The sequence below is a fragment of the Calonectris borealis genome, chromosome 34 (assembly GCF_964195595.1).
Source record: "Calonectris borealis chromosome 34, bCalBor7.hap1.2, whole genome shotgun sequence".
NCBI classification, from domain to species: Eukaryota; Metazoa; Chordata; class Aves; order Procellariiformes; family Procellariidae; genus Calonectris; species Calonectris borealis.
Window position 1 is genome coordinate 270,297 of NC_134345.1, and position 21,550 is coordinate 291,846.

Below are 21,550 nucleotides of genomic sequence, written 5' to 3' on the forward strand. Positions count from 1 at the left end.
TGCCCAGCCCCCCCAAAACACCCCCCAGTCCCTGAAACGCCTGCCCAGCCCCCCCAAAACCCCCTGAAACACCCCCCAGGCCCCTGAAACATCCTCCCAGCCCCCCCAAAACCCCCTGAAACACCCCCCAGGCCCCTGAAACACCTGCCCAGCCCCCCAAAACCCCCTGAAACACCCCCCAGGCCCCTGAAACACCCGCCCAGCCCCCCCAAAACCCCCTGAAACACCCCCAGGCCCCTGAAACATCCTCCCAGCCCCCCCAAAACACCCCCCAGGCCCCTGAAACACCTTCCCAGCCCCCCAAAACCCCCTGAAACACCCCCCAGGCCCCTGAAACACCTTCCCAGCCCCCCAAAACCCCCTGAAACACCCCCCAGGCCCCTGAAACACCCCTCCCAGCCCCCCGAAACACCCCCCAAAATACCTCCCTCCGCGTCTTCTCCCCCCCCCTCTGCAGGTACATCGTGTTCGAGGGCGAGGAGGGCCAGGACGCGGGGGGTCTCCTGCGGGAGTGGTACATGATCATCTCGCGGGAGATGTTCAACCCCATGTACGCCCTGTTCCGCACCTCGCCGGGTGACAGGGTCACCTACACCATCAACCCCTCCTCCCACTGCAACCCCAACCACCTCAGCTACTTCAAGTTCGTGGGGCGCATCGTGGCCAAGGCCGTCTACGACAACCGTCTCCTCGAGTGTTATTTCACCCGGTCCTTCTATAAGCACATCCTGGGCAAGTCTGTCCGGTAAGAGGAGGGGGGTAGGGTGGGGTGGCGAGCAGCCTCGTGGGGTGGTGAACCCCCCTTTTTGGGGTGTCGAACACCCCCACGGGGTGTTGAACATCTTGGCGGGGTGGTGAAGCCCCTTATGGGGCGGTGAACCCCCTTCTTGGGGTGTTGAACCACCCTCGTGGGGTGTTGAACCTCATGCGAGGGTGTTGAATGCCCCTCATGGGTGTTGAACTCCCTTTTTGGGGTGTTGAACCACCCTCGTGGAGTGTAGAACACTCTCATGGGGTGTTGAACCCCCTTTTTCGGGTGTTGAACCTCCCAGTGGGGTGTTGAACCCCCTTTTTGGAGCGTTGAACCTCCCAGTGGGGTGTTGAACCCCCTTACAGGGTGCTGAACCCCCTTCTTGGAGTGTTGAACCACCCTCATGGGGTGTTGAAGTTCCTGGTGGGGTGTTGAATGCCCCTCATGTGGTGTTGAACCCCCTTTTTGGGGTGTTGAACCTTCTCGTGGGGTGTAGAACACCCCCATGGGGTGTTGAACCTCCTGGTGGGGTGGTGAAACACCTTACGGGGTGGTGAACCCTCTCGTAGGTGTTAAACCCCCTTCTTGGGGTGTTGAACCTTTTGTTGGGGTGTTGAATGCTCCTCACAGGGTGTTGAATGCTCCTCAGGGGGTGTCGAACCCCCTTTTTGGGGTGTTGCACCTCCCTCATAGGGTGTTGAACCTCCCGGTGGGGTGTCGAACCCCCTCCTGGGGCGTTGAACCCCCTTTTCAGGCTGCTGAGCCCCCCTCACCGGCTGTCGAACCTCCTGGTGGAGCGTTTGACCCACTTGTTGGGGTGTTGAACCCCCTGGCGGGGCGGTGAACCCCCAGACGAGGTGCCGAGCCCCCCCCGACGGTGTCTCTGACCCCCCCCAACCCCGCGGCGCAGGTACACGGACATGGAGAGCGAGGACTACCACTTCTACCAGGGGCTGGTCTACCTGCTGGAGAACGACGTCTCCACCCTGGGCTACGACCTCACCTTCAGCACCGAGGTGCCTGTCACCCCCCCCGGGGACACCCCCCAGGGGCACGGGGACCCCCCCCAGGGGCACGGGGACCCCCCGAAAATAAAGCATCGGGGTCTCCCCGCACCCCCAATCTCCCCACGGTTGCTCCAGCGCTGCTCCTGGGGAAGGGTCCTCTCTGTCCTGGGGGGTCCCCTGGGTCCCTGGGGGGTCGCCTGGGTCCCTGGGGGGTCCCCTGTGTCCCTGGGGGGTCGCCTGGGTCCCTGGGGGGGGGTCCCCCCTACTCTGGGGATGTCCCCTGTGTTCCTGGGGCGTCCCCTGTGTCCCTGGGGGTGTCCCCTGTGTCCCAGGGGTCTCCCCCTGCTCTAGAGGTGGCCCCTGTGTCCCCGGGGGGGGTCCCCTGTGTCCTGACAGGGTCCTCTGTGTCCCTGGGGGAGTCCCCCCTGCTATGGGGGTGTCCCTGGGAAGGGTCCCCTGTGTCCCAGGGATGTCCCCCGTGTCCCAGGGGTCTCCCCCTGCTCTAGAGGTGGCCCCTGTGTCCCTGGGGGTGTCCCCTGTGTCCCCGGGGGTGTCCCCGGGGGGGGTCCCCGGTGTCCCAGGGATGTCCCCTGTGTCCCTGGGGGTGTCCCCTGTGTCCCCGGGCGTGTCCCCCCTACTCCAGGGACATCCCCTCATCCCCCCCCCCCTACTCCAGGGGCGTCCCCTCAACCCTCCCCACCCCCGGGGGTGTCCCCTCTCTCCCAGGGGTGTCCCCTGTGCCCCAGGGGTGTCCCTGGGGGTGCCCCCCCCTGTCCTGGGGGTGTCCCTCCTACTCCAGGGACATCCCCTCTGCCCCCTCATCCCCCACCCCACCCCAGGGGTGTCCCCTCTGCCCCGGGGGTGTCGTGTCGTCCCCCCCCCCCCCCTTGCCCCCGGTGACACCCCACCACCCCCTCCCCACTCGCAGGTGCAGGAATTTGGGGTGTGCGAGGTGCGCGACCTGAAACCCAACGGGGCCAACGTGCTGGTGACGGAGGAGAACAAGAAGGAGTACGTCCACCTCGTCTGCCAAATGCGCATGACCGGTGAGCGCCCGGCGGGTTTGGGGGTGCCGAGGGGGTTCCCCCACACCTCCTGATCCCCCCCCCCCCTCCCCGAATCCCCCGCAGGCGCCATCCGGAAGCAGCTAGCCGCCTTTTTGGAGGGTTTTTACGAGATTATCCCCAAACGTCTCATTTCCATCTTTACGGAGCAAGAGCTGGAGCTCCTCATCTCGGGGCTGCCCACCATCGACATCGACGACCTCAAGGCCAACACCGAGTACCACAAATACCAGGGCAACTCCATCCAGGTGGGGTTTGAAAGGGGGAAAAAAAACCAAAAAAACCTAATTTGGGGTTTTTTTGGGGGGGCTGACGGTTGCGTCCCACCTCAGATCCAGTGGTTCTGGCGAGCGTTGAGGTCCTTCGACCAGGCGGACAGGGCCAAGTTCCTGCAGTTCGTGACGGGGACGTCCAAGGTGCCGCTGCAGGGCTTCGCCGCCCTGGAGGGGATGAACGGGATCCAGAAATTCCAGATCCACCGCGACGACCGCTCCACCGACCGCCTGCCCTCCGCCCACACCTGGTACGGGGGGCGGGGACACGGGGACGTGGGGATGGGGACACGGGGGTGAGGTGGCACTGGGGGACGTGGGGATGGGGACACGGGGGTGAGGCGGCACTGGGGGACGTGGGGATGGGGACACGGGGGTGAGGTGGCACTGGGGGACGTGGGGATGGGGGGGACCAGGGCAGGGCACTGGGGTGGGATGGGGACACGGGGACGTGAGGGGGTGGGATGGGGACACGGGGACATGGGGACACAGGTGAGGTGGCACTGGGGGACGTGGGGACGTGGGGATGGGGACACGGGGGTGAGGTGGCACTGGGGGACGTGGGGATGGGGGGGACCAGGGGGTGGGATGGGGACACGGGGACGTGAGGGGGTGGGATGGGGACACGGGGACGTGGGGACACAGGTGAGGTGGCACTTGGGGACGTGGGGATGGGGGGGACCAGGGGGTGGGATGGGGACACGGGGACGTGAGGGGGTGGGATGGGGACACGGGGATGTGGAGATGGGGGACACAAGGGGTGGGATGGGGACACAGGGACGTGGGGACACAGGTGAGGTGGCACTGGGGGACGTGGGGATGGGGGACACAAGGGGTGGGATGGGGACACAGGGACGTGGGGACACAGGTGAGGTGGCACTTGGGGACATGGGGATGGGGGACACAAGGGGTGGGATGGGGACACAGGGACGTGGGGACACAGGTGAGGTGGCACTGGGGGACGTGGGGATGGGGGACACAAGAGGTGGGATGGGGACACAGGGACATGGGGACACAGGTGAGGTGGCACTTGGGGACGTGGGGATGGGGGGGACCAGGGCAGGGCGCTGGGGTGGGATGGGGACACGGGGACGTGGGGATGGGGGACACAAGGGGTGGGATGGGGACACAGGGACGTGGGGACACAGGTGAGGTGGCACTGGGGGACATGGGGACATGGGGATGGGGGACATGAGGGTAGGGACATAGGGATGGGGACACGGGGGTGAGGTGGCACCTGGGGATGTGGGGATGGGGACACAGGGACGTGGGGACACAGATGAGGTGGCGCTTGGGGACATGGGGATGGGGGCACAAGGGGGACACGGGGACAAGGGGGATGCGGGGACATGGGGGGCCACAGGTGAGGTGGCACTGGGGGGACACGGGGACATGAGGTGACCCCGGGGGACCAGCATGGACTCACCCCGTGGCGGGGGGGGTGGTGACAATGCCCCGGGGGCCGCCCCCGTGTCCCCAGCTTCAACCAGCTGGACCTGCCGGCCTACGAGAGCTACGAGAAGCTGCGGCACATGCTGCTGCTGGCCATCCAGGAGTGCTCCGAGGGCTTCGGCCTGGCCTAGGGGCGCCCCCCCCCGCGCGGGGCGGGCGTGGCAGAGACGGCAAAGGATCTCTATAAATATATATATATATATTTTTTGGTTTCGTTGGCTTTTGTTTTTGGGTTTGTTCCCCCCCCCCCCCCCGGGTTGTTTTGGTTTTGTTTGTGTTTTTTTTTTTTTTTTTCCCCCAGTCCCGGTTTGGGTTTTTTTTTGCTCTGTTGGGGGGGGGGATCCTCCCCCCCCACCCCCACCCCTGGTTGGGGTTTGGGGGGGGGGACACAGGGATGGTGAGAGGGAGGGGGAGGACCCACCCCACCCTCTAAATTATATATAAGAGGAGGTCTGGCCCCCCTCCCCCACTTCAAAATTGAGAGAAAAAGTTTAAAAAAAAAAAAAAAAAAAGGAGAAAAAAAAGAAAAAAAGGAATAAAAAAAAGTGCACTCTTGGTAAGGGCAGTCCCGGTCGTTTTTGGGGGGGGCGGGGCGTCGTGGCAGCCACCATCTTGGGAGTGGCGGTGGCGGGGTGTGGCGGCCATCTTGAGTGTGGCAAGAAAGGCCGCGCACCCCCACTCCTGCCCTGTGTTCGCCATCTTGAGTGTGGCGGTGGCACGGCGCGGCAGCCATCTTGAGTGTGGCGCTAAGTGTAAGTCTGTGTTGTGCGTCCGCCATCTTGAGTGTGGCGGTGACACCGCGGAAGCCATCTTGAGTGTGGCGCTAAGTGTAAGTCTGTGTTGTGTGTCCGCCATCTTGAGTGTGGCATAGCATGGCGTGTCGGCCATCTTGGGTGTGGCGCAGGCGCAGCATGGGACTCGCCATAGGCGGCCATGTTGGGTGTGGCACAGGCGCAGCATGGGACTCGCCATAGGCGGCCATGTTGGGTGTGGCGCAGGCGCAGCATGGGATTCGCCATAAGCGGCCATGTTGGGTGTGGCGGCGGCCCCGTGCCTCAGCCATCTTGGGCGTGGCGGTTGTCTACCCTCGCTGCCATCTTGGGTGTGGCGGTGGAAAGCTGCGGCAGCCATCTTGGGTGGCAGGCGGCCGGAAAAGGCGGTGCTTAAGTGGCAAGGAGCGGAAGTGACGTCGCAGCGGGGCGGAAGAGGGTGCAGCCATGACCCGCTCCCGTGAGTCCTGGGGGGGGCGGGGGGGGTTTGGGGGTCCCGGGGGGCGGTTTTGGGGGGGACCCCTTCAGTCTGCCCCTCTCCGCAGGACGACAAGTGGAGGCTGCCCGGAGGAAGCGGGTCCAGGTGAGCCCCGGAGCGGGGGTGGGGGGGTTACCAGCCCCCCCCAAAACCCAGGGGAGGAGGGGGGGGGGGGTCCCGGCTCAGTTTGGGGGTGCCAGCCCCCCCATACCGTGTGTCGTCCCCCCCCCCCTCCCCAGGGTAAACACGCGAAGGCGGCGGGGAAGAAGGACCCGGGGGTGCTGCAGCTGAGCCGCTTCGCCGCGCACGTCCAGCAGCAGAACGAAAAAAGGCAGAAAAGGGTAAATAAATTAATGGGAAAGGGGGAGTTTGGGGGTGCCCACCCCCCCCACCCCCGGGTTTTGAACCCCCCGACCGCGTCCCCCCGCAGGCGGCGGAGGCCCAGCGGCGGCGGGAGGAGGCCCGGGAGACGGAGGTGGGACGGCGGCGGAGCCTGGCGGGGCTGCAGCAGGAGGCCCTGCGGCGGCAGCGGGAATTCGAGCGTAAGGTGGGATGTTGGGGTACCCCTGTTTTGGGGTGGGCTACTCAGATAGCGGGGTACCCCCCCTCCCCATAACGCGGGGTGTCGCGTAGGAGGTGGCGGCGGCGGCAACCCAGCCTGACGCGCAAGAAGAGGCCTCGCTGCGGCAGTACGGGCGGGAGCTGCGCAAGGTGAGTGTCTGGGGGGGGGGGGGTTAGGGGGGTTTTGGGGGTATCCCCCCCCTGAACCCCCTTTTTGGCAGGTGTTGGCAGCGTCCGACGTGGTGCTGGAGGTGCTGGACGCCCGCGACCCCCAGGGCTGCCGCAGCCCGCAGCTGGAGGCCGCCGTCCGGCGGGCCGGGCACCGCCAGCGCCTGGTGCTCGTCCTCAACAAGATCGGTACTGGGGTGGGGATTTTGGGGGGGGCGGCCCTGGGGGTCCCCATTTCCCGCAGGTGCTGGGGGAGACACCCCTTTTTGTGTCTTTTCACGCCCCGCCCCAGACCTGGTGCCGCGGGACGTGGTGGCGGCGTGGCTGAAGTACCTGCGAGGCGAGTTCCCCACCGTGGCCTTCAAGGCGTGCACGCAGCAGCAGAGCCGCAACCTGGTGGGGTCCCCCTGGAAAGAAAAGTCGGGGAGGGGTCGCAGAGGCTGTGGGGACAGCAGGGACCCCCCCTCACCCTGCTGACACCCCCCTTCCCCCCCCCCGTAGAAGCAGAGCCGGTTGCCGGTGGCGACGGTCCCAGATGACGTCCTGGCCGGGGGTGCCTGCGTGGGTGCCGACTGTTTACTCCGCGTTCTGGCTAACTACAGCCGCTCCGGGGAGGTGAAAACAACCATCACCGTGGGCGTTGTGGGTGAGTGGGGGTCCGCAGGGGCAGGGGACGGGTTTTGGGGACCCCCTGCTAAAGCCTTACCCCCCCCAGGGTACCCCAACGTGGGCAAGAGCAGCCTCATCAACAGCCTGAAACGGAGCCGGGCCTGCGGGGTGGGGGCGGCTCCGGGTGTCACCAGGTGAGCCACGCCCCCCCCGGGGGGGAGGAGCCTGCGCTGACCCCACCCACCCCAGATGGGAGGGGAGGGGCTTGTGGAGCCCCGCCCCTCGACCCCGCCCCCTTTTAGGTGCCTGCAGGCGGTGCAGCTGGACCGGCACATCCAGCTCTTGGACTGTCCCGGCGTTGTCATGGCGACGGGGGCCCCCCCCGCCGCCGCCCCCCTGAGGGGAGCCCTGGCCCCCCAACGCCTGCGGGACCCCCTGAGCCCCGCCGCCGCCATCCTGCGCCGCTGCCCCCCCGAACAGGTGGGACCCCCGCGGGGAGGCGGGGCTGCTGTGGGGACTGAGGGTATGTGGGGGGGGGGACCCCCTGTTGCCATGGCAACGGGGAGGAGTTTTTTGGGGGGGGAGGGGGTGTTGGGGTGACAAGACCCCGTGTGCGTGTCCCCCAACAGCTGAGCGAGCTTTACGGGGTCCCCCCCTGCGCCGACCCCCGACAGTTCCTGTCCCACCTGGCCCGGCGACAGGGCCGGCTCCGTCCCGGGGGGCTGCCGGACCCCCGCGCCGCCGCCGTGGCCCTGCTGCGCGACTGGACCAGGTGGGTGAAGAGGGGGAGATACTTTGGGGGGGGGGGGGAGGCTTAGGAGGGTCTCCCCATACCCCGACTCCCTTTTTGGAGGGCTTAGGAGGGTCTCCTCACACCCTGACCCCCTTTTGGGGGGCTTAGGAGGGTCTCCTCACACCCTGACCCCCCTTTTTGAGGGGCTGGGGGGGTCTCCCCACACCCCGACGCCCTTTTTGGGGTGCTTGGGGGGGGTCTCCCCACAGCCTGACCCCTTTTTGGGGCACTTGGGGGGGGTCTCCCCACAGCCTGACCCCTTTTTGGGGCGCTTGGGGGGGGTCTCCCCACAGCCTGACCCCTTTTTGGGGCGCTTGGGGGGGGTCTCCCCACAGCCTGACCCCTTTTTGGGGCGCTTGGGGGGGGTCTCCCCACAGCCTGACCCCTTTTTGGGGCGCTTGGGGGGGGTCTCCCCACAGCCTGACCCCTTTTCGAGGGGCTGGGGTGTGTTTCCCCAAACCTTGACTCCCTTTTGGGGGGCTGGCGGGCATCTCCCCGCATCCTGATTCCCTTTTTGGGGAGCTTAGGGGGGTCTCCCCGCACCCTGACCCCTTTTTGAGGGGTTGGGGGGGTCTCCCCACACCCTGACCCCCTTTTTGCCCCACAGCGGGAAGATCTCCTACTACACCCGCCCCCCCGAAACGCAGGGGGTGCAGCTGGAGGCCCAAATCCTGACGGCGCTGGGGCCGGCACTCGACTTGGAGGCGCTGGAGAGGGGCGACGCCGAGGCGCTGGCAGGTGAGAAGCGGGGGGATCCCCCCCTTGGCTCCCTAAAGGTGACCCCCCCCAAAAACTCACCTGGTCCCCCCGCAGCCATACCGGCGACAGTGACGGGCATCGGGCTGTCCCCGTGTGTCCCCGAGGCGGAGGAAGAGGAGGAGAAATCCGTCGGGGAGGAAGAAACAGCCATGGAGGATGACGATGGCGACCTGGAGGTGTGGAAGGAATTGGGGGTTCGCCGAAGGGTCTTTTTTTTGGGGGGGTGAGGGGTTTATCTTTCATCCCCCCCCCCACTCCAGCTCGGCGCGGTGACGGTGGAGCTGAAGCCCCGGGTGAAGACGGGGGGTGGCGGGGAGGGGTCTGCGCCCCGTGCCCCCCGTTTGGAGGAGGTGGCCGCCCTCCCCCCTCTGCTACAGGGCCAGGGGCTGCGGGCTGCCGGCAAACGGAGGAAAAAACTGCAAAAAAGAGCGGGTGAGCAAAGACACCCCCTTTTCCCCAACCCCCCCCTGAACTCCCCAAAACCTCTCTGAACCCCCCAAAATCCTCCTGTCCCCCTCCCCGCAGAGAAAATCGCCACGAAGCTTTCGGAGACGCTGGAGGCGGCCATGCAGCTCTGAGCACGAAGGACTCGCAGCAGAGATTTATTATTATTTTTCTAAGCGAGAAATAGTTTAAAAAAAGGCGCTTTTTGAAATAAAAACACAGGGGTGCGTCCAGGAGGTGTGATTTTTGGGGGGGGGGGAAGTCCTGGGGGTCTCTCGACCAGGAGGTTGGATTGTGGAGGCTTGTGGGGGCAGGGGAAGGAGAGGGGGCCCCCAGATCCCCATGGAGGTTTTTGGGGGGCTCACCCCATCTCACCAACTGGCCGGGGTAGAATGGGGATGTGAGATCCCCCCCCCGTTTGGGGGGGGACCCTGTTTTTCCATCTGACTCAGCAGAGGCAACGCTCAGCTCCCAGAGCGGGGGCTCGGTGAACCCCAAAATTGGGATCGAGGGGGGCTCAGCTGGGGGGGGCAGTTAGAGGGGGGTGCACCCGATTATTTAGGGTACCCCCCATTATTTAGAGCACCCGGTTTCCACTTCCTAGCCTTCCCCCTATAGGCCAGCCTATGTCCCACCTTGACACTAAATGAGCCCCCCCCAACCCTGCAGAGCACCCCAAAAGCCACCCTCGATCCCCATCACCGCACCCCGGGGTCCCACTGCTCCCCAAAACCCTCTGTACACGCGCCAAAGGAACAGCGTCACCTGCTGCGTCCCCCTCCCCTCCTAAGTTGTCCGTCTTACCTCTCACGCCGTCCTCAGCTGCGCGGGTGGGTGATGAAGGCCTCCCTAGGGTTGTGGGGTGCAGGGCCCCCCCCTCATAGCCCAGGGCCGGGATTGGGGGTGGCCGTGGGCAGCGAGCTCCCCTCAGCCTCGGCTGCCATTTTATGGCCTCTTCCTCCACCTGAGGGAAGGGCTCTGGAGGCGCATCACGAGGGGCGGGGTTAACACAGGTGCTTTAAATACCTTTATTTAGGCGCGAGAAGGGGTAAAATCGACCCTTTTGGTTTGTTTGGGGGTGTTTTTGTCTCCTTTTATAACGATTGAAGCGAAGCGGCCATTTTGTGGCCCTGAGGGGGAAAGGGGGGGAGGGGGGCGGGCGCCGGCGCTTTTCCCGCCTTTTTTGCCACCTGAGGGGAGAGGGGGGGGCGCGAGGCGAGCCTCGCGGCCGCCGGCCCGCACGTGCAGGGGTGGGAGGAGCCTAACCCGGCGGCTGGCCCAATCGCGGTGCGAAGAGGGGGCGGTGGGTGGGGATGAGGGCGGTGCTCGGGCCAATAGGAGGCGGGGCGGGCGGGTGTGGGCGGGGCCGCTGCGGGCGCATGCGCCAAGGGGGAGAGGGCGCGCAGGCGCGGCGTGAGGGGAAGCGGGTAACGGCGGCGGTGCCGGGTCGTTTTAACGGGCCCTGGGGGGGGCGTGTGGCCTGATCGAAGCGGGGGGAAAGCGGGGGGCAGCGATGGGGACGGCCTCATCGCAGTTTCAGCCCGCCTGGCGCTTCTTTTTCCCTCAGAGCAGCTGTGAGAAATGTCCCAGAGGAAGCGCAGCAGAGGGCCGGGCTTCTCTCAGGTAAGGGGCTGTCCCCACCTCCCCTTTCTTTCTCCCCCTTCCCCCGCCCTGGGTGCGGGGTCCCCCTCGGCAGCAGCAGTAGCTCCCTGGTTTTGCCCCGCAGGGGGACGATGGGGATGAGAATTTCAACCTGAGCCAGACGCCGACGTACAGCCAGGTGCAGAGGAACCTGGAGAGGCGCTCCCAGGATCAAGTAAATCAGAAGGTGGGTCGAGGCAATCCCCTCTCCTCCCTCTCCCGCAGCGATGTGTCTTAGCTCCTCTATTACCACCCAGCTCTCGGCCTTCCCCCCTTCAGGTGAGCGAGCTGGTTCAGTTCCTGCTTGTGAAAGACCAGAAGAAGATCCCCATCAAGAGAGCGGGTGAGTTTAGCAGAGCCCCCCTCCCAAACCTTTGGGACCCCCAAAACCTTACTGTGCTTGGGGAACCCAGATATCCAGGCTCCCTCAGTGATTCCCTTCCTTTTCCCCACAGATATCCTGAAAAAAGTTATCCGGGAATACAAAGATGTCTACTCGGAGATTGTCAACCGGGCGGGCAGGACCCTGCAGCAGGTAGAGGGGGGCCACGGTGGGGTGGGGGGGTGGGGGACAGCCCCCTGCTAGATTAACCCTTCGCCTCTCGCAGGTCTTTGGGCTGCAGTTGGTGGAGATCGACATCAAACACCACGTCTACATCCTCATCAGCGACCTGCCCCGCGCCGAGGGGGAGAACCTGCGCCGGTGAGGGGCCGGTGCCTGGCCGATTTGGGACCCCATCGGCGTCCCCACCCCACCCCTCCCCGTTCAAGGTGGGTGACGCGCCTCTCCGTCTGCCGCAGGGACAACCAGACGGCGAAGCTGGGCCTCCTCATCGTCATCCTCAGCTTCATCTTCATGAAAGGCAACTCGGCCAAAGACAGTGAGCCCCCCCCAAACCCCCACCCCGTACCCCACATCCCCTTTGTGCCCCCCACCACCCGCTGACACCCCCTTTTCCAGGCGCCTTGTGGGAATTCCTCCGCCGCCTCCGAGTGTATCCAGGGTAGGATTTGGGGAGAGGGGACGACACGATGGGGGGGGTCGGGGCTCGTTGTTGCCGCACCTCGTTAACCCCGCCGCCCTCAGGGAGCGACACGAGGTCTTTGGGGACGTCAGGAAGCTGGTGACGGAGGAGTTTGTGAGGCAGAAGTGAGTTGGGGGGGGAGGGTTTTGGGGAGGGGGGTTTGGGGTGGGGGGTCCCCCCCTTTTTTTGGACCCCGGTGCGCACAGAGCAGCGTCGGCGTCAGCTTCGGCCGAGCTGTTTATACCGCACCGCAGAGAAAAACCCCCGCAGCCCCCCCATAACCCGGCGACTCGAGGGGTCCGTCGCAGGGCTGGGGAGCGCTGGACACCCCCCTGGGGTCCCCCAAAATGTGCTGGGGGGTTCACCACCCCCCTGCCTTGCAGGTACTTGGAGATCACCCCCATCCCCCTGACGGACCCCCCCGAATTCAAGTACCAGTGGGGGCCGCGGGCGGCCAAGGAGACCTCCAAGAAGGACGTGCTGCACTTTGTGGCCAAGGTGAGGCCGTTTTGGGGGGCAGCCCCGGGTTTTGGGGGGCCCCGGGGCTTGATTTGACACCCACCCCCCTTTTTTTCTCCCCCCCTCGCCCCCCCCCCAGATCCAAGGGAAGGACCCCACGTTCTGGACAAGCCAGCACAAGGAGGCCGAGGCCACCCCCTAACCCCCCCCCACCCCCAAAATAAAGGTGCCTTTTTGGGGTGCAGCCCCACAATCTCCAGAATCAGTGCTTCGTTAAGGCAAGGTTTAATTTGGGGGGCCCCCCCCCGGGGACCCCTCAATAGTGCTTGGGGACGGTGACCAGGGCTTCGGCCGGGGGGCGGCTGATGTCGACGTTCTGCGGGGTAAAGATACGGGGGTTTGGGGGGGGCGCTCCCCAAAATCTAATGCCCTCCCAATCTCAGTGAACTCTACACCCCTTTTTGGGGTGCCCCTGGTGGTTTTTTTTTGGGGGGGCCCCCCCCTTTTACCTGCGGTCGCTCGCGGTGAGTGTTCACCGCTTCCACGTTGAGGAAGATGGACTCTACCTCGCACCCTGGTTCCCCAGGAGGCAGAAGGGACCCCGCTTGAGTTGGGGGGGGACAGTCCCCTTTTTGGAGGGGACTGTCCCCATTTTGGGGGTACACACACGGGGGGGAGATGGTCCCCTTTTTGGGGGGACACCCCCCCACTCACCGTAAGCCACGGGGGTCAGCTTGAGGACCGTGTGTAGGGGACACTTGAGGTAGGGTAGCTCATCTTTGGGGGGGGGGTGGAAAAAAGAGGGTGAAGGGGGGGGGACGGCGGGTCTGGGGGTGTCCCCAAAATGTCCCTAATTGTCCCCAAAACCCTCACCCGCGCTTTTATCCAGGAAATAAGCCAACAGGCAGCGCATGACGGCTTGGTGGCAGATGACCAACACGTTCTCCTGCCGCTCCAGCTCCATGATGACGGGCTCCAGCCGCTGCACCAGGTCCTCGTAGGACTGGGGGGGGGGGGGGGACACACAGCAGGGTGAGGGAGGGCGTCCCCCAAAACCCTGCGCACCCCCATTTTGTCATCGGCGATGGGGTTACCTCGCCTTTGCGGTAGCGATAGCGATATTTATCCTGGTCCCGCAGGGCGAATTCTTGGGGGTAACGCTCCTGGATCTCCTCGTAGGTCATCTCCTCGCAGACGCCCTGCGATGGAACCGGGGGGTTTAGGATGGATTTGGGGGGGAGGGGGGTGTCGTCGTCCCCCCCCCCCCCCCCCAAAAAAAAGAGGGGGTGACTCACGGCGTCGATCTCGTTGAGGGCTTTCCACTGCTCGTAGGGCACCCCCAGGGCCTCGGCCGTCTCGATGGTGCGTTTCATGTGGCTGGTCCAGACCTTCAGCTCCCGGATGCTCTGGCTGCGGATGAACTGGGCCAGGGCCTGGGCGTACTGGGGAGGGGGGGCGGGGCTAAGGGTAGACACGCCCGTAGGGTGGGGTAGTCCCTGGCCACACCCCTTATGCAATGGGAAGGGATGGGGTAGCACCTGGTGCTTTGGGAGAGGGGGTGTGGCCTGCTCGCTTAGCCCCACCCATAGTGGGTGTGGCCTCCTCTCCCTTATGGGTGTGGCTTGCTGCCTTAGCCCCACTCCTTTGTGTTCCCTTTGTGTGGGGTGGTTGCTGGGGGTGTGGCTTCACCCCCTTAGCCACGCCCCTTCCCTGCAGCTCCACCCCTGCAGGTGTGGCCTGCTCTTTTAGCCCTGCCCCCCCTGTGAGTGGCTCCACCCTGGACAATGGTGGCACCTGGGGGTGTGGCCTGCTCCCTTAGCCCTGCCCCTTTGTCCATGGCCCTCCCTGGGGTGCCACTTGGGGGTGTGGCCTGCTCCCTTAACACCACCTCCTGCCTTAAGCACCACCCTTAGTCCCACCCCCTCCCTGTAGCTCCACCTCTGCCTGAGGCACCTCCCTGTAGGAGTGGCTTTCTCTTAGCCCCACCCCTACCTGGTGTGATACAGGTGTGGCCTCCCCTTAGCTCCGCCCCCTGCCCCTAGCCACCCCCCTACCTGGGGTGACTGGTAGGTGTGGCCTCCCCCTTAGCTCCACCCCTATGTGGGGTGACTGGCAGGTGTGTCCTTCCCTTAGCCCTGCCCCCTGCCTCTATTCCCACCCCTACCTGGGGTGACTGGTAGGTGTGTCCTCCCCTTAGCTCCACCCCCTGCCTCTATTCCCACCCCTACCTGGGGTGACTGGTAGGTGTGGCCTGCCCCCTTAGCTCCACCCCCTGCCCCTAGCCACACCCCTACCCGGTGTGACTAGCAGGTGTGGCCTCCCCTTAGCCCTGCCCCCTGCCTCTATCCCCACCCCTACCTGGGGTGACTGGTAGGTGTGGCCTCCCCCTTAGCTCCACCCCCTGCCCCTAGTCATCCCCCTACCTGGGGTGACTGGCAGGTGTGTCCTCCCCTTAGCTCCACCCCCTGCCTCTATTCCCACCCCTACCTGGGGTGACTGCTAGGTGTGGCCTCCCCCCTTAGCTCCACCCCCTGCCCCTAGCCACACCCCTACCCGGTGTGACTGGCAGGTGTGGCCTCCCCTTAGCCCCCCCCCCTCCCCTAGCCCCGCCCCTCCCATTCCATGGAGCCAGAGCCCTGCTCCCTTCCCCCACCCCCCACAGCCCCTCCCCACGGCCGCGTCCCCGTCCCCCACCTGCCTCCCCCGAGGGGAGAGCCCCGAGTCCCCCCCGATGCGTCCCCGCAGGTTGAGCTGGCTCTCGCCGTGACGGCTGAGGTAGATGGCGCGGGGGGTGACGTGGATGTTCATCAGGTAGTAGACGGTGCGGCTCTGGACGTGGCCCTGCACCCGGTTGGCCAGGTACCGCAACCCCACGTCGAAGATCTTGATGTAGGACAACTCGCTTGCGGTTTGGGGGGGGGGGGGGGGAACCCCACATCAGTTTGGGGGGGGTCCCCAAGCTAAGAATTGGGGGGAAAGGGGGGGACGTGACACCCCGGGTTTGGTGTCACCTGTCCAGCTGCTCGTCCAGGGGCTCGTAGGTGGTTTTGTAGCACTCGATGCGCTTGAGGAAGTCGGCCACCACCTCCTCCTGGGCGCAGCCCTTGTAGTCGGGGCTGCTCAGCTTCACTTGCTGGGGAGGGGGGGGCGATCAGTGGGGGGCGTGGGGATTTTGGGGGGGACACACACAGCCCCCCTCCCCCCCCCCCCCCCCAGGGTCTCACCTTGATGTTCTCCTCGATGATGGCGGGGTCGTCGCAAATGGACTCGACGAAGAGAACCTGGAGGGGGGGAAGGGAGTCACTGATGTCCCCCCCCCATGCTGTGAGCACCCCCAAAGCAGTGCCACTGTCCCCCCCATACTGTCAACCCCCCCAAAGCAGTGTCACTGTCCCCCCATGCTTGAGCACCCCCAAAACAGTGCCACTGTCCCCCCATACTACAAACACCCCCAAAGCAGTGTCACTGTCCCCCCCATACTGCAAACACCCCCAAAACAGTGCCACCATCCCCCCCATAATGTGAACACCCCCATAAGTGTCACTGTCCCCCCCCATACTGCGAACACCCCCAAAACAGTGCCACCAAACCCCCCCCATACTGCGAACACCCCCAAAGCAGTGCCGCCACCCCCCCAATGTGCTGTACGCCCCCCCAAGCAGCGCTGCGCCCCCCCCCAATTCTATAAGCTCCCCCAAAATACTTTGTGCCCCCCTCCAGCCCCCCCCAAAATCACACCCCCGGTACCTTGTAGCCGTTCTCCTTCGCGAACTGCAGGATCAGGGCCCGGCGTTCCCGCGTGGTGTTGGTGGCATCGAACACCTGAGGGTTTGGGGGGCAGTTTGGGCACCCCCCCCCAAAAAAAATGGGGGTTTGCCCCCTTGGGGGGGTTGTTTGTATAAAAGGGGGGGTCTCCTACCGCCACCTGCCCCTCCTCGGAGCTCAGGTAGGTGCGGACGTCCTTAAGGGCGGCCAGCGCGCACTGCCTGGGGAGGGGATTTTGGGGAGGGGGGGGGGGCTGTGTTCAGCTGTCCATCCCCCCCCCAAAAAAGTGTACCCCAAAAATCCCCTCCCCCACCCTCTAACCTGCGGATTTGCATGGCCTCCTCGTTATCGTGGCGGAAAAACTCGTAGCTCTTGTAGCTCCGCACGGCTTCGCGGCGGTACTGCCCCACGTTAAACACTGCGAAGGAGGGGGTTAGGGGGTACCCCAAAACCCTTCCCCCCCCCCCCATAAACCCACACCCCCCAAAAATACTCACCCCGTGTCGGGGTGCCGATCCAGTTGAGATAACGAGTGAGTTTACGGGAAATGTAGGTCTTGCCGCGGGCCGGTAACCCCACCAAGATCACCATGGTGGGGCAGTTGGTAAATTGGGGTACCGAGGCTTTTTGGGGGGGGGGGCTACATCAGTGTTTAGCCCCCCCCTCAATTGGTTCTTGCACCCCTAAATCCCTCCTGCACCCCGATCTGGGGTAGATCAGCCTTGCCCTGGGAGGGGGGGGGGGCAAATCCCCCCCCCCAGGGCAGACCCCCCCCCAAAAAAAAGCCCCCCCACTTACATCCCCGTCGCAAGCGGTGGGTGCGGAGGGGGACCCACATTTTTTGCAGGGGGGTCTGCGTCAGCCCCGATGCCGCCGCCATGACTTTGCCCTCTGTTCCCCCCCACACCCCCCCCCCCGCAGGGGTCAACGTCCCCACGGTCACCCCCCCCCCCTCATTCAACACAACCCCCCCTTTTTTTTTTTTGTTTTACCTGGGATTTTGGGTGATTTCTCCTCCATTTTGGGGAGGGGGGGGTGCAGGCGGGTGCTGCCGTTGCCCCCCGGGAAGGTCAGAGGTAATGCTATACCCTGGCCGGGCGCCGGGTTGGGAGGGAGGGTGGGACAAGGTTTTGGGGGGGAAGGAGGGGGTTTGGGGGGCCCCCACGGGGGTCCTGATCCTGTCCCCTTTGGGCGTCTCAGTCTTGTACTCCTGGGGGGGCCTGATCCGGTCCCCTGGGGGGTCCTGGTCTCATCCCTTGGGGGTCCCAATCCTGTCCCCTGGGGGGTCTCAGTCCTGTCCCTTTGGGGGTCCCGAGCCTGTCCCTTTGGGGGTCCCAATCCTGTCCCCCCCGGGGTCCTGATCCTGTCACCTCGGGGGTCTCAGTCTTGTACCCCTGGGGGTCCTGTTCCTGTCCCCCTTGGGGGTCCTGATCCTGTCACCTCGGGGATCTCAGTCCTGTCCCCCTGGGGGTCCCAATCCTGTCCCCTGGGGGTTCTCAGTCCTGTCCCTTTGGGGGTCCCGAGCCTGTCCCTTTGGGGGTCCCAATCCTGTCCCCTGGGGGGTCTCAGTCCTGTCCCTTTGGGGGTCCCGAGCCTGTCCCTTTGGGGGTCCCAATCCTGTCCCCTGGGGGGTCTCAGTCCTGTCCCCCTGGGGGTCCCAATCCTGTCCCCTGGGGGGTCCTGATCCTGTCACCTCAGGGGTCCTGATCCTGTCCCCCGGGGGGTCCTGGTCTCATCCCTTGGGGGTCCCGATCCTGCCCCCCCTGGGGGTCCCATCCTGTCCCCCTGGAGCTGCTGGTCCTGTCATCCTGGGGGTCCCGATCCTGCCCCCCCGGGGGTCCCGATCCGGCCCCCCCTCGGGGGTCCCGATCCTGTCCCCGGGGGGGTCCCCCCCGGCGAGGTCCCGCCCCCCACCCCCACGGGCTCCCCACCCCGGGAGGTCCCGCCCCCCCACCCCCCGTGGGACTTCCCCACCCGTGTCTCCCCTTCCCGTCCTTCCCCCCCACCCCCCCGGAGCTCCGCCCCTCCCCGGTGCCGCCCCCCGCTCCCATTGGCCGACGGGCAGGACCGCGATGGCCGCCATCCGCAGCGTGAAGGTACCGGTAACCACCAGGAGACCCCCCCCACCCACCATGGACCACCCAAAAAGTGTCTGAGGGGGTGGTTCCCTGACCACCCCCACTCGTGTCCTTCCCCCCCACCCAGGGACTGGTGGCCTTGGTGACCGGCGGTGCCTCGGGACTGGGACGAGCCACGGTGGAACGACTGGTGGACCAAGGAGCTCGGGTGGTCCTCCTCGACCTCCCCGCGTCACCGGGGGTCCAGCTGGCCAAGGAGTTGGGAGAACGCTGCGCCTTCGCCCCCGCCGACGTGAGCACCCACGGGTGGGGGGGTGGAGATCCACGGGGTGGTTTCTCCCAAGCGGTGAGGTCTACCTCCATTTTGACCCACAGGTGACGTCGGCCGAGGAGGTGGGAGCCGCCTTGACCTTGACCCAGAAGGAGTTTGGGCGGCTGGACCTGGCGGTGAACTGCGCCGGGGTGGGCATCGCCGTCAAGACCTACAACAGCAAGAAGGACAAGGTGCACGAGCTGGAGGACTTCCAGAGGGTCATCAACGTGAGTGGGGGCGGTGGGGGGGGTGGGGGGGGTGTCCGTGGTCAGCAGGGTGGGTGGGGGGTGTCCACGGTCAACAGGGTGGGTGGGGGGTGTCCATGGTCAGCAGGGTGGGTGGGGCGTGTCCACAGTCAGTGGGGTGGGTGGAGGGTGTCCATGGTCAGCAGGATGGTTGTGGGGTGTCCATGGTCAGCAGGGTGGTTGTGGGGTATCCATGGTCAATGGGGTGGGTGTGGGGTGTCCGTGGTCAATGGGGTGGTTGTGGGGTGTCTATGGTCAATGGGGTGGTTGTGGGGTGTCCATGGTCAGCAGGGTGGGTGGGGGGTGTCCACGGTCAACAGGGTGGGTGTGGGGTGTCCATGGTCAACGGGGTGGTTGTGGGGTGTCCATGGTCAGCAGGGTGGGTGTGGGGTGTCCATGGTCAGCAGGGTGGTTGTGGGGTGTCCACGGTCAACGGGGTGGGTGTGGGGTGTCCACGGTCAACGGGGTGGTTGTGGGGTGTCCATGGTCAGCAGGGTGGGTGGGGGGTGTCCATGGTCAATGGGGTGGTTGTGGGGTGTCCATGGTCAGCAGAGTGGTTGTGGGGTGTCCATGGTCAATGGGGTGGGTGTGGGGTGTCCATGGTCAGCAGGGTGGGTGGGGGGTGTCCACGGTCAACGGGGTGGGTGTGGGGTGTCCATGGTCAACGGGGTGGTTGTGGGGTGTCCATGGTCAGCAGGGTGTGTGTGGGGCGTCCTTGGCCAGCGGGGTGGCTCTGGGGTGTCCACGATGGGTGGGGTGGTGTCCACAGTCAACAGGGTGGTTGTGGGGTGTCCCAGGTCAACGGGGTGGTTGTGGGGTGTCCACAGTCAACAGGGTGCTTGTGGGGTGTCCCTGTCCAACAGGGGTGACCGTGGGGGTGGCCACGTCCTCGGGGTTCAGCGTGGTGGGGGGGGGACAGGGTGACTTTAGGAGGGGGGTGTCGAGGGTGGTCTCAAGCAAAACATGAGGGACGTCAACAAGGTTTGGGGGTGTCCCCGGAGCCACCCCAACCTCTCCCTCCTCCAGGTGAACCTGGTGGGGACCTTCAACGTCATCCGCCTCAGCGCCCGCCTGATGAGCCAGAACAAACCCGACCCCGACGGCCACCGAGGCCTGGTGGTCAACACGGCCAGCGTGGCCGCCTTCGAGGGGCAGGTGACCACCGGGAAACGCTTTGAGGGGGGGGCGCGCTTTGGGGGGAACCCCAAAACGTTCATCCGTGTCTTCCCTAGGTGGGTCAAGCGGCTTATTCGGCCTCCAAGGGCGGCATCGTGGCCATGACCCTCCCCATCGCCCGCGACCTGGCGCCGTTGGGGATCCGGGTGGTCACCATCGCTCCGGGTAAGGACGCGTTAGGGTGGGAAATACCGGGGTGGGGGGGGGATTCATACTTTGATTCACCCCCTTTTTTTTTTTTTTTTTGGGGTTCCTCAGGGTTGTTCTCCACCCCCTTGTTGGCCGGTTTGCCTGAAAAAGTTCGGAATTTTTTGGGACAACAAGTGCCTTTTCCGTCCCGGTTGGGACACCCGGCTGAATACGCCCACCTGGTGCAGGCTTTGGCCGAGAACCCCATGGTCAACGGGGAGGTGGTGAGGCTGGACGGGGCCCTCCGCATGCAGCCGTAATTTTGGGGGGCCCCCCCTGCCCCCCCCAGCACCCCGATTTTGGGGTGGGGGGGTCCACACTGGGGGTGGATGGTCCCGCGGGCGGACGCCGTGGCTGGATGAGCTCGGGGGGGACGATCTGGGATGGGGATGTGGATTGGGGGTACCCCCCCCCCCATGAGTGGGGACACTTCCCATGAGTGGGGACCCCCCTCATGAATGGGGACACCCCCACGAGTGGGGACACCCCCCCATGAGTGGGGACCCCCCTCATGAATGGGGACACTCCCATGAGTGGGGACACCCCCTCCATGAGTGGGGACCCCCCTCATGAATGGGGACACCCCCTCCATGAGTGGGGATACCCCCCCATGAATGGGGACACCCCCATGAGTGGGGACACCCCCCCATGAGTGGGGACCCCCCTCATGAATGGGGACACTCCCATGAATGGGGACACACCCCCCATGAGTGGGGACCCCCCTCATGAATGGGGACACTCCCATGAGTGGGGACCCCTCCCATGAGTGGGGACCCCCCTCATGAATGGGGACACTCCCATGAGTGGGGACACCCCCCCATGAATGGGGACCCCCCCATGAGTGGGGACACACCCCCCCCACCACTAGTGGGAACACCCCCCCATGAGTGGGGACACCCCCATGAGTGGGGACACCCCCCCACGAGTGGGGACCCCCCTCATGAAGGGGGACACCCCCATGAGTGGGGACACTCCCCCCACGAGTGGGGACACCCCCCATGAATGGGGACACCTCCCCCCATGAATGGGGACCCCCCCCATGAATGGGGACCCCCCCACGAGTGGGGACACCCCACGATGGGGACCCTGCCCGGCCTCCCCCCCTCCCCCACGGGCGTGGGGACCCCCGTGGGGACCCTGCCCCGACCCCCCCCCCCCCGCAATAAAGCGTGTTCAGCCACGCTGCTTCTCTGTGCTCTGCGCTGCCCCGCCTCCCCTCCCTCCCCATTGGCTCGCGCCGCCGTCAGTCCGCTGCGCCGTTAGGTGTGATTGGGTGGGAAAGGGGGTGGGAGAAGGTAAAGCCCGCCCCGCCCTGGGGCGCAGCTGTTGATTGGTTGGCGACAGCTGAGCCGTGGGTTCGCCGGGGTATGCGTCGCTCGCGCGGAGTTCGTCTCTGATTGGCTGAGAGCAAGGGGTAGGGCGGGCTGAGTCTTTCCCCCTTCATTCCAGTCACTGATTGGCTAGGGCGCCGGTCAGTTCGCCGCGAGGCGGGAGGAGCAGGGGCGGGATAAGCGGGTGGGCGAGCTCAGTG

The 21,550-nt window shown here is 65.5% G+C and overlaps 5 protein-coding genes across 16 annotated transcripts in view; 4 read left to right on the plus strand and 1 right to left on the minus strand.

The window, feature by feature from the left end:
* The window catches only part of HUWE1 (HECT, UBA and WWE domain containing E3 ubiquitin protein ligase 1), a 73,411-nt gene extending 68,651 nt beyond the window's left edge, over positions 1-4,760 (plus strand). The window contains 6 exon segments of the mRNA XM_075134866.1: positions 458-745; positions 1,662-1,767; positions 2,687-2,804; positions 2,889-3,070; positions 3,155-3,345; positions 4,575-4,760. Coding sequence (XP_074990967.1) covers positions 458-745; positions 1,662-1,767; positions 2,687-2,804; positions 2,889-3,070; positions 3,155-3,345; positions 4,575-4,677 — 988 coding nt within the window. The 3' untranslated portion in view covers positions 4,678-4,760.
* An 802-nt stretch (positions 4,761-5,562) lies between these two features.
* GNL3L (G protein nucleolar 3 like) lies at positions 5,563-9,357 on the plus strand. 5 transcript variants are annotated; one of them, XM_075134776.1, is made up of 15 exons: positions 5,633-5,776; positions 5,862-5,899; positions 6,034-6,135; positions 6,225-6,341; positions 6,428-6,505; positions 6,577-6,712; positions 6,816-6,919; positions 7,025-7,169; positions 7,239-7,326; positions 7,435-7,612; positions 7,762-7,904; positions 8,533-8,663; positions 8,739-8,860; positions 8,945-9,116; positions 9,210-9,357. In XM_075134776.1, the coding sequence occupies exons 1-15, from the start codon at positions 5,764-5,766 to the stop codon at positions 9,260-9,262; spliced, it is 1,620 nt and encodes a 539-aa protein (XP_074990877.1). In that variant the 5' UTR covers positions 5,633-5,763; the 3' UTR covers positions 9,263-9,357. The 5 variants fall into 5 exon arrangements, with proteins under 5 accessions (XP_074990880.1, XP_074990877.1, XP_074990878.1 ...); XM_075134777.1 differs by having other exon boundaries at positions 6,431-6,505; XM_075134779.1 differs by lacking the exon at positions 9,210-9,357 and having other exon boundaries at positions 5,563-5,776; positions 7,435-7,655.
* LOC142074266 (non-structural maintenance of chromosomes element 3 homolog) lies at positions 9,267-12,515 on the plus strand. 6 transcript variants are annotated; one of them, XM_075134805.1, is made up of 11 exons: positions 9,267-9,352; positions 10,696-10,751; positions 10,855-10,956; positions 11,049-11,112; positions 11,225-11,304; positions 11,378-11,472; positions 11,571-11,650; positions 11,731-11,773; positions 11,857-11,919; positions 12,178-12,292; positions 12,393-12,515. In XM_075134805.1, exons 2-11 carry the CDS (start codon positions 10,710-10,712, stop codon positions 12,453-12,455), a joined length of 747 nt encoding a protein of 248 aa, XP_074990906.1. In that variant the 5' UTR covers positions 9,267-9,352; positions 10,696-10,709; the 3' UTR covers positions 12,456-12,515. The 6 variants fall into 6 exon arrangements, with proteins under 6 accessions (XP_074990906.1, XP_074990908.1, XP_074990907.1 ...); XM_075134807.1 differs by having other exon boundaries at positions 9,270-9,352; positions 10,701-10,751; XM_075134806.1 differs by lacking the exon at positions 9,267-9,352 and adding an exon at positions 10,493-10,555 and having other exon boundaries at positions 10,701-10,751.
* Positions 12,516-12,522: 7 nt separating this feature from the next.
* PFKFB1 (6-phosphofructo-2-kinase/fructose-2,6-biphosphatase 1) lies at positions 12,523-16,913 on the minus strand. Its single transcript, XM_075134795.1, has 14 exons — positions 16,817-16,913; positions 16,516-16,641; positions 16,340-16,436; positions 16,173-16,239; positions 16,001-16,075; positions 15,478-15,534; positions 15,265-15,386; positions 14,948-15,155; positions 13,549-13,695; positions 13,348-13,452; positions 13,127-13,256; positions 12,968-13,030; positions 12,763-12,827; positions 12,523-12,629 (listed from the first exon to the last, which is right to left on the minus strand). Exons 1-14 carry the CDS (start codon positions 16,896-16,898, stop codon positions 12,570-12,572), a joined length of 1,404 nt encoding a protein of 467 aa, XP_074990896.1. The 5' UTR covers positions 16,899-16,913; the 3' UTR covers positions 12,523-12,569.
* Positions 16,914-17,911: 998 nt separating this feature from the next.
* HSD17B10 (hydroxysteroid 17-beta dehydrogenase 10) lies at positions 17,912-21,488 on the plus strand. Of its 3 annotated transcripts, XR_012670569.1 has the most exons (7): positions 17,912-18,114; positions 18,224-18,388; positions 18,472-18,636; positions 19,681-19,809; positions 19,887-19,995; positions 20,089-20,573; positions 20,673-21,488. XR_012670569.1 is itself a non-coding variant. In XM_075134802.1 (6 exons), the coding sequence occupies exons 1-6, from the start codon at positions 18,091-18,093 to the stop codon at positions 20,277-20,279; spliced, it is 789 nt and encodes a 262-aa protein (XP_074990903.1). In that variant the 5' UTR covers positions 17,912-18,090; the 3' UTR covers positions 20,280-21,194. The 3 variants fall into 3 exon arrangements, 2 of the variants coding, with proteins under 2 accessions (XP_074990903.1, XP_074990904.1); XM_075134802.1 differs by having other exon boundaries at positions 17,912-18,120; positions 20,089-21,194; XM_075134803.1 differs by having other exon boundaries at positions 20,089-21,194.
* The last annotated feature ends 62 nt before the right edge of the window (positions 21,489-21,550 follow it).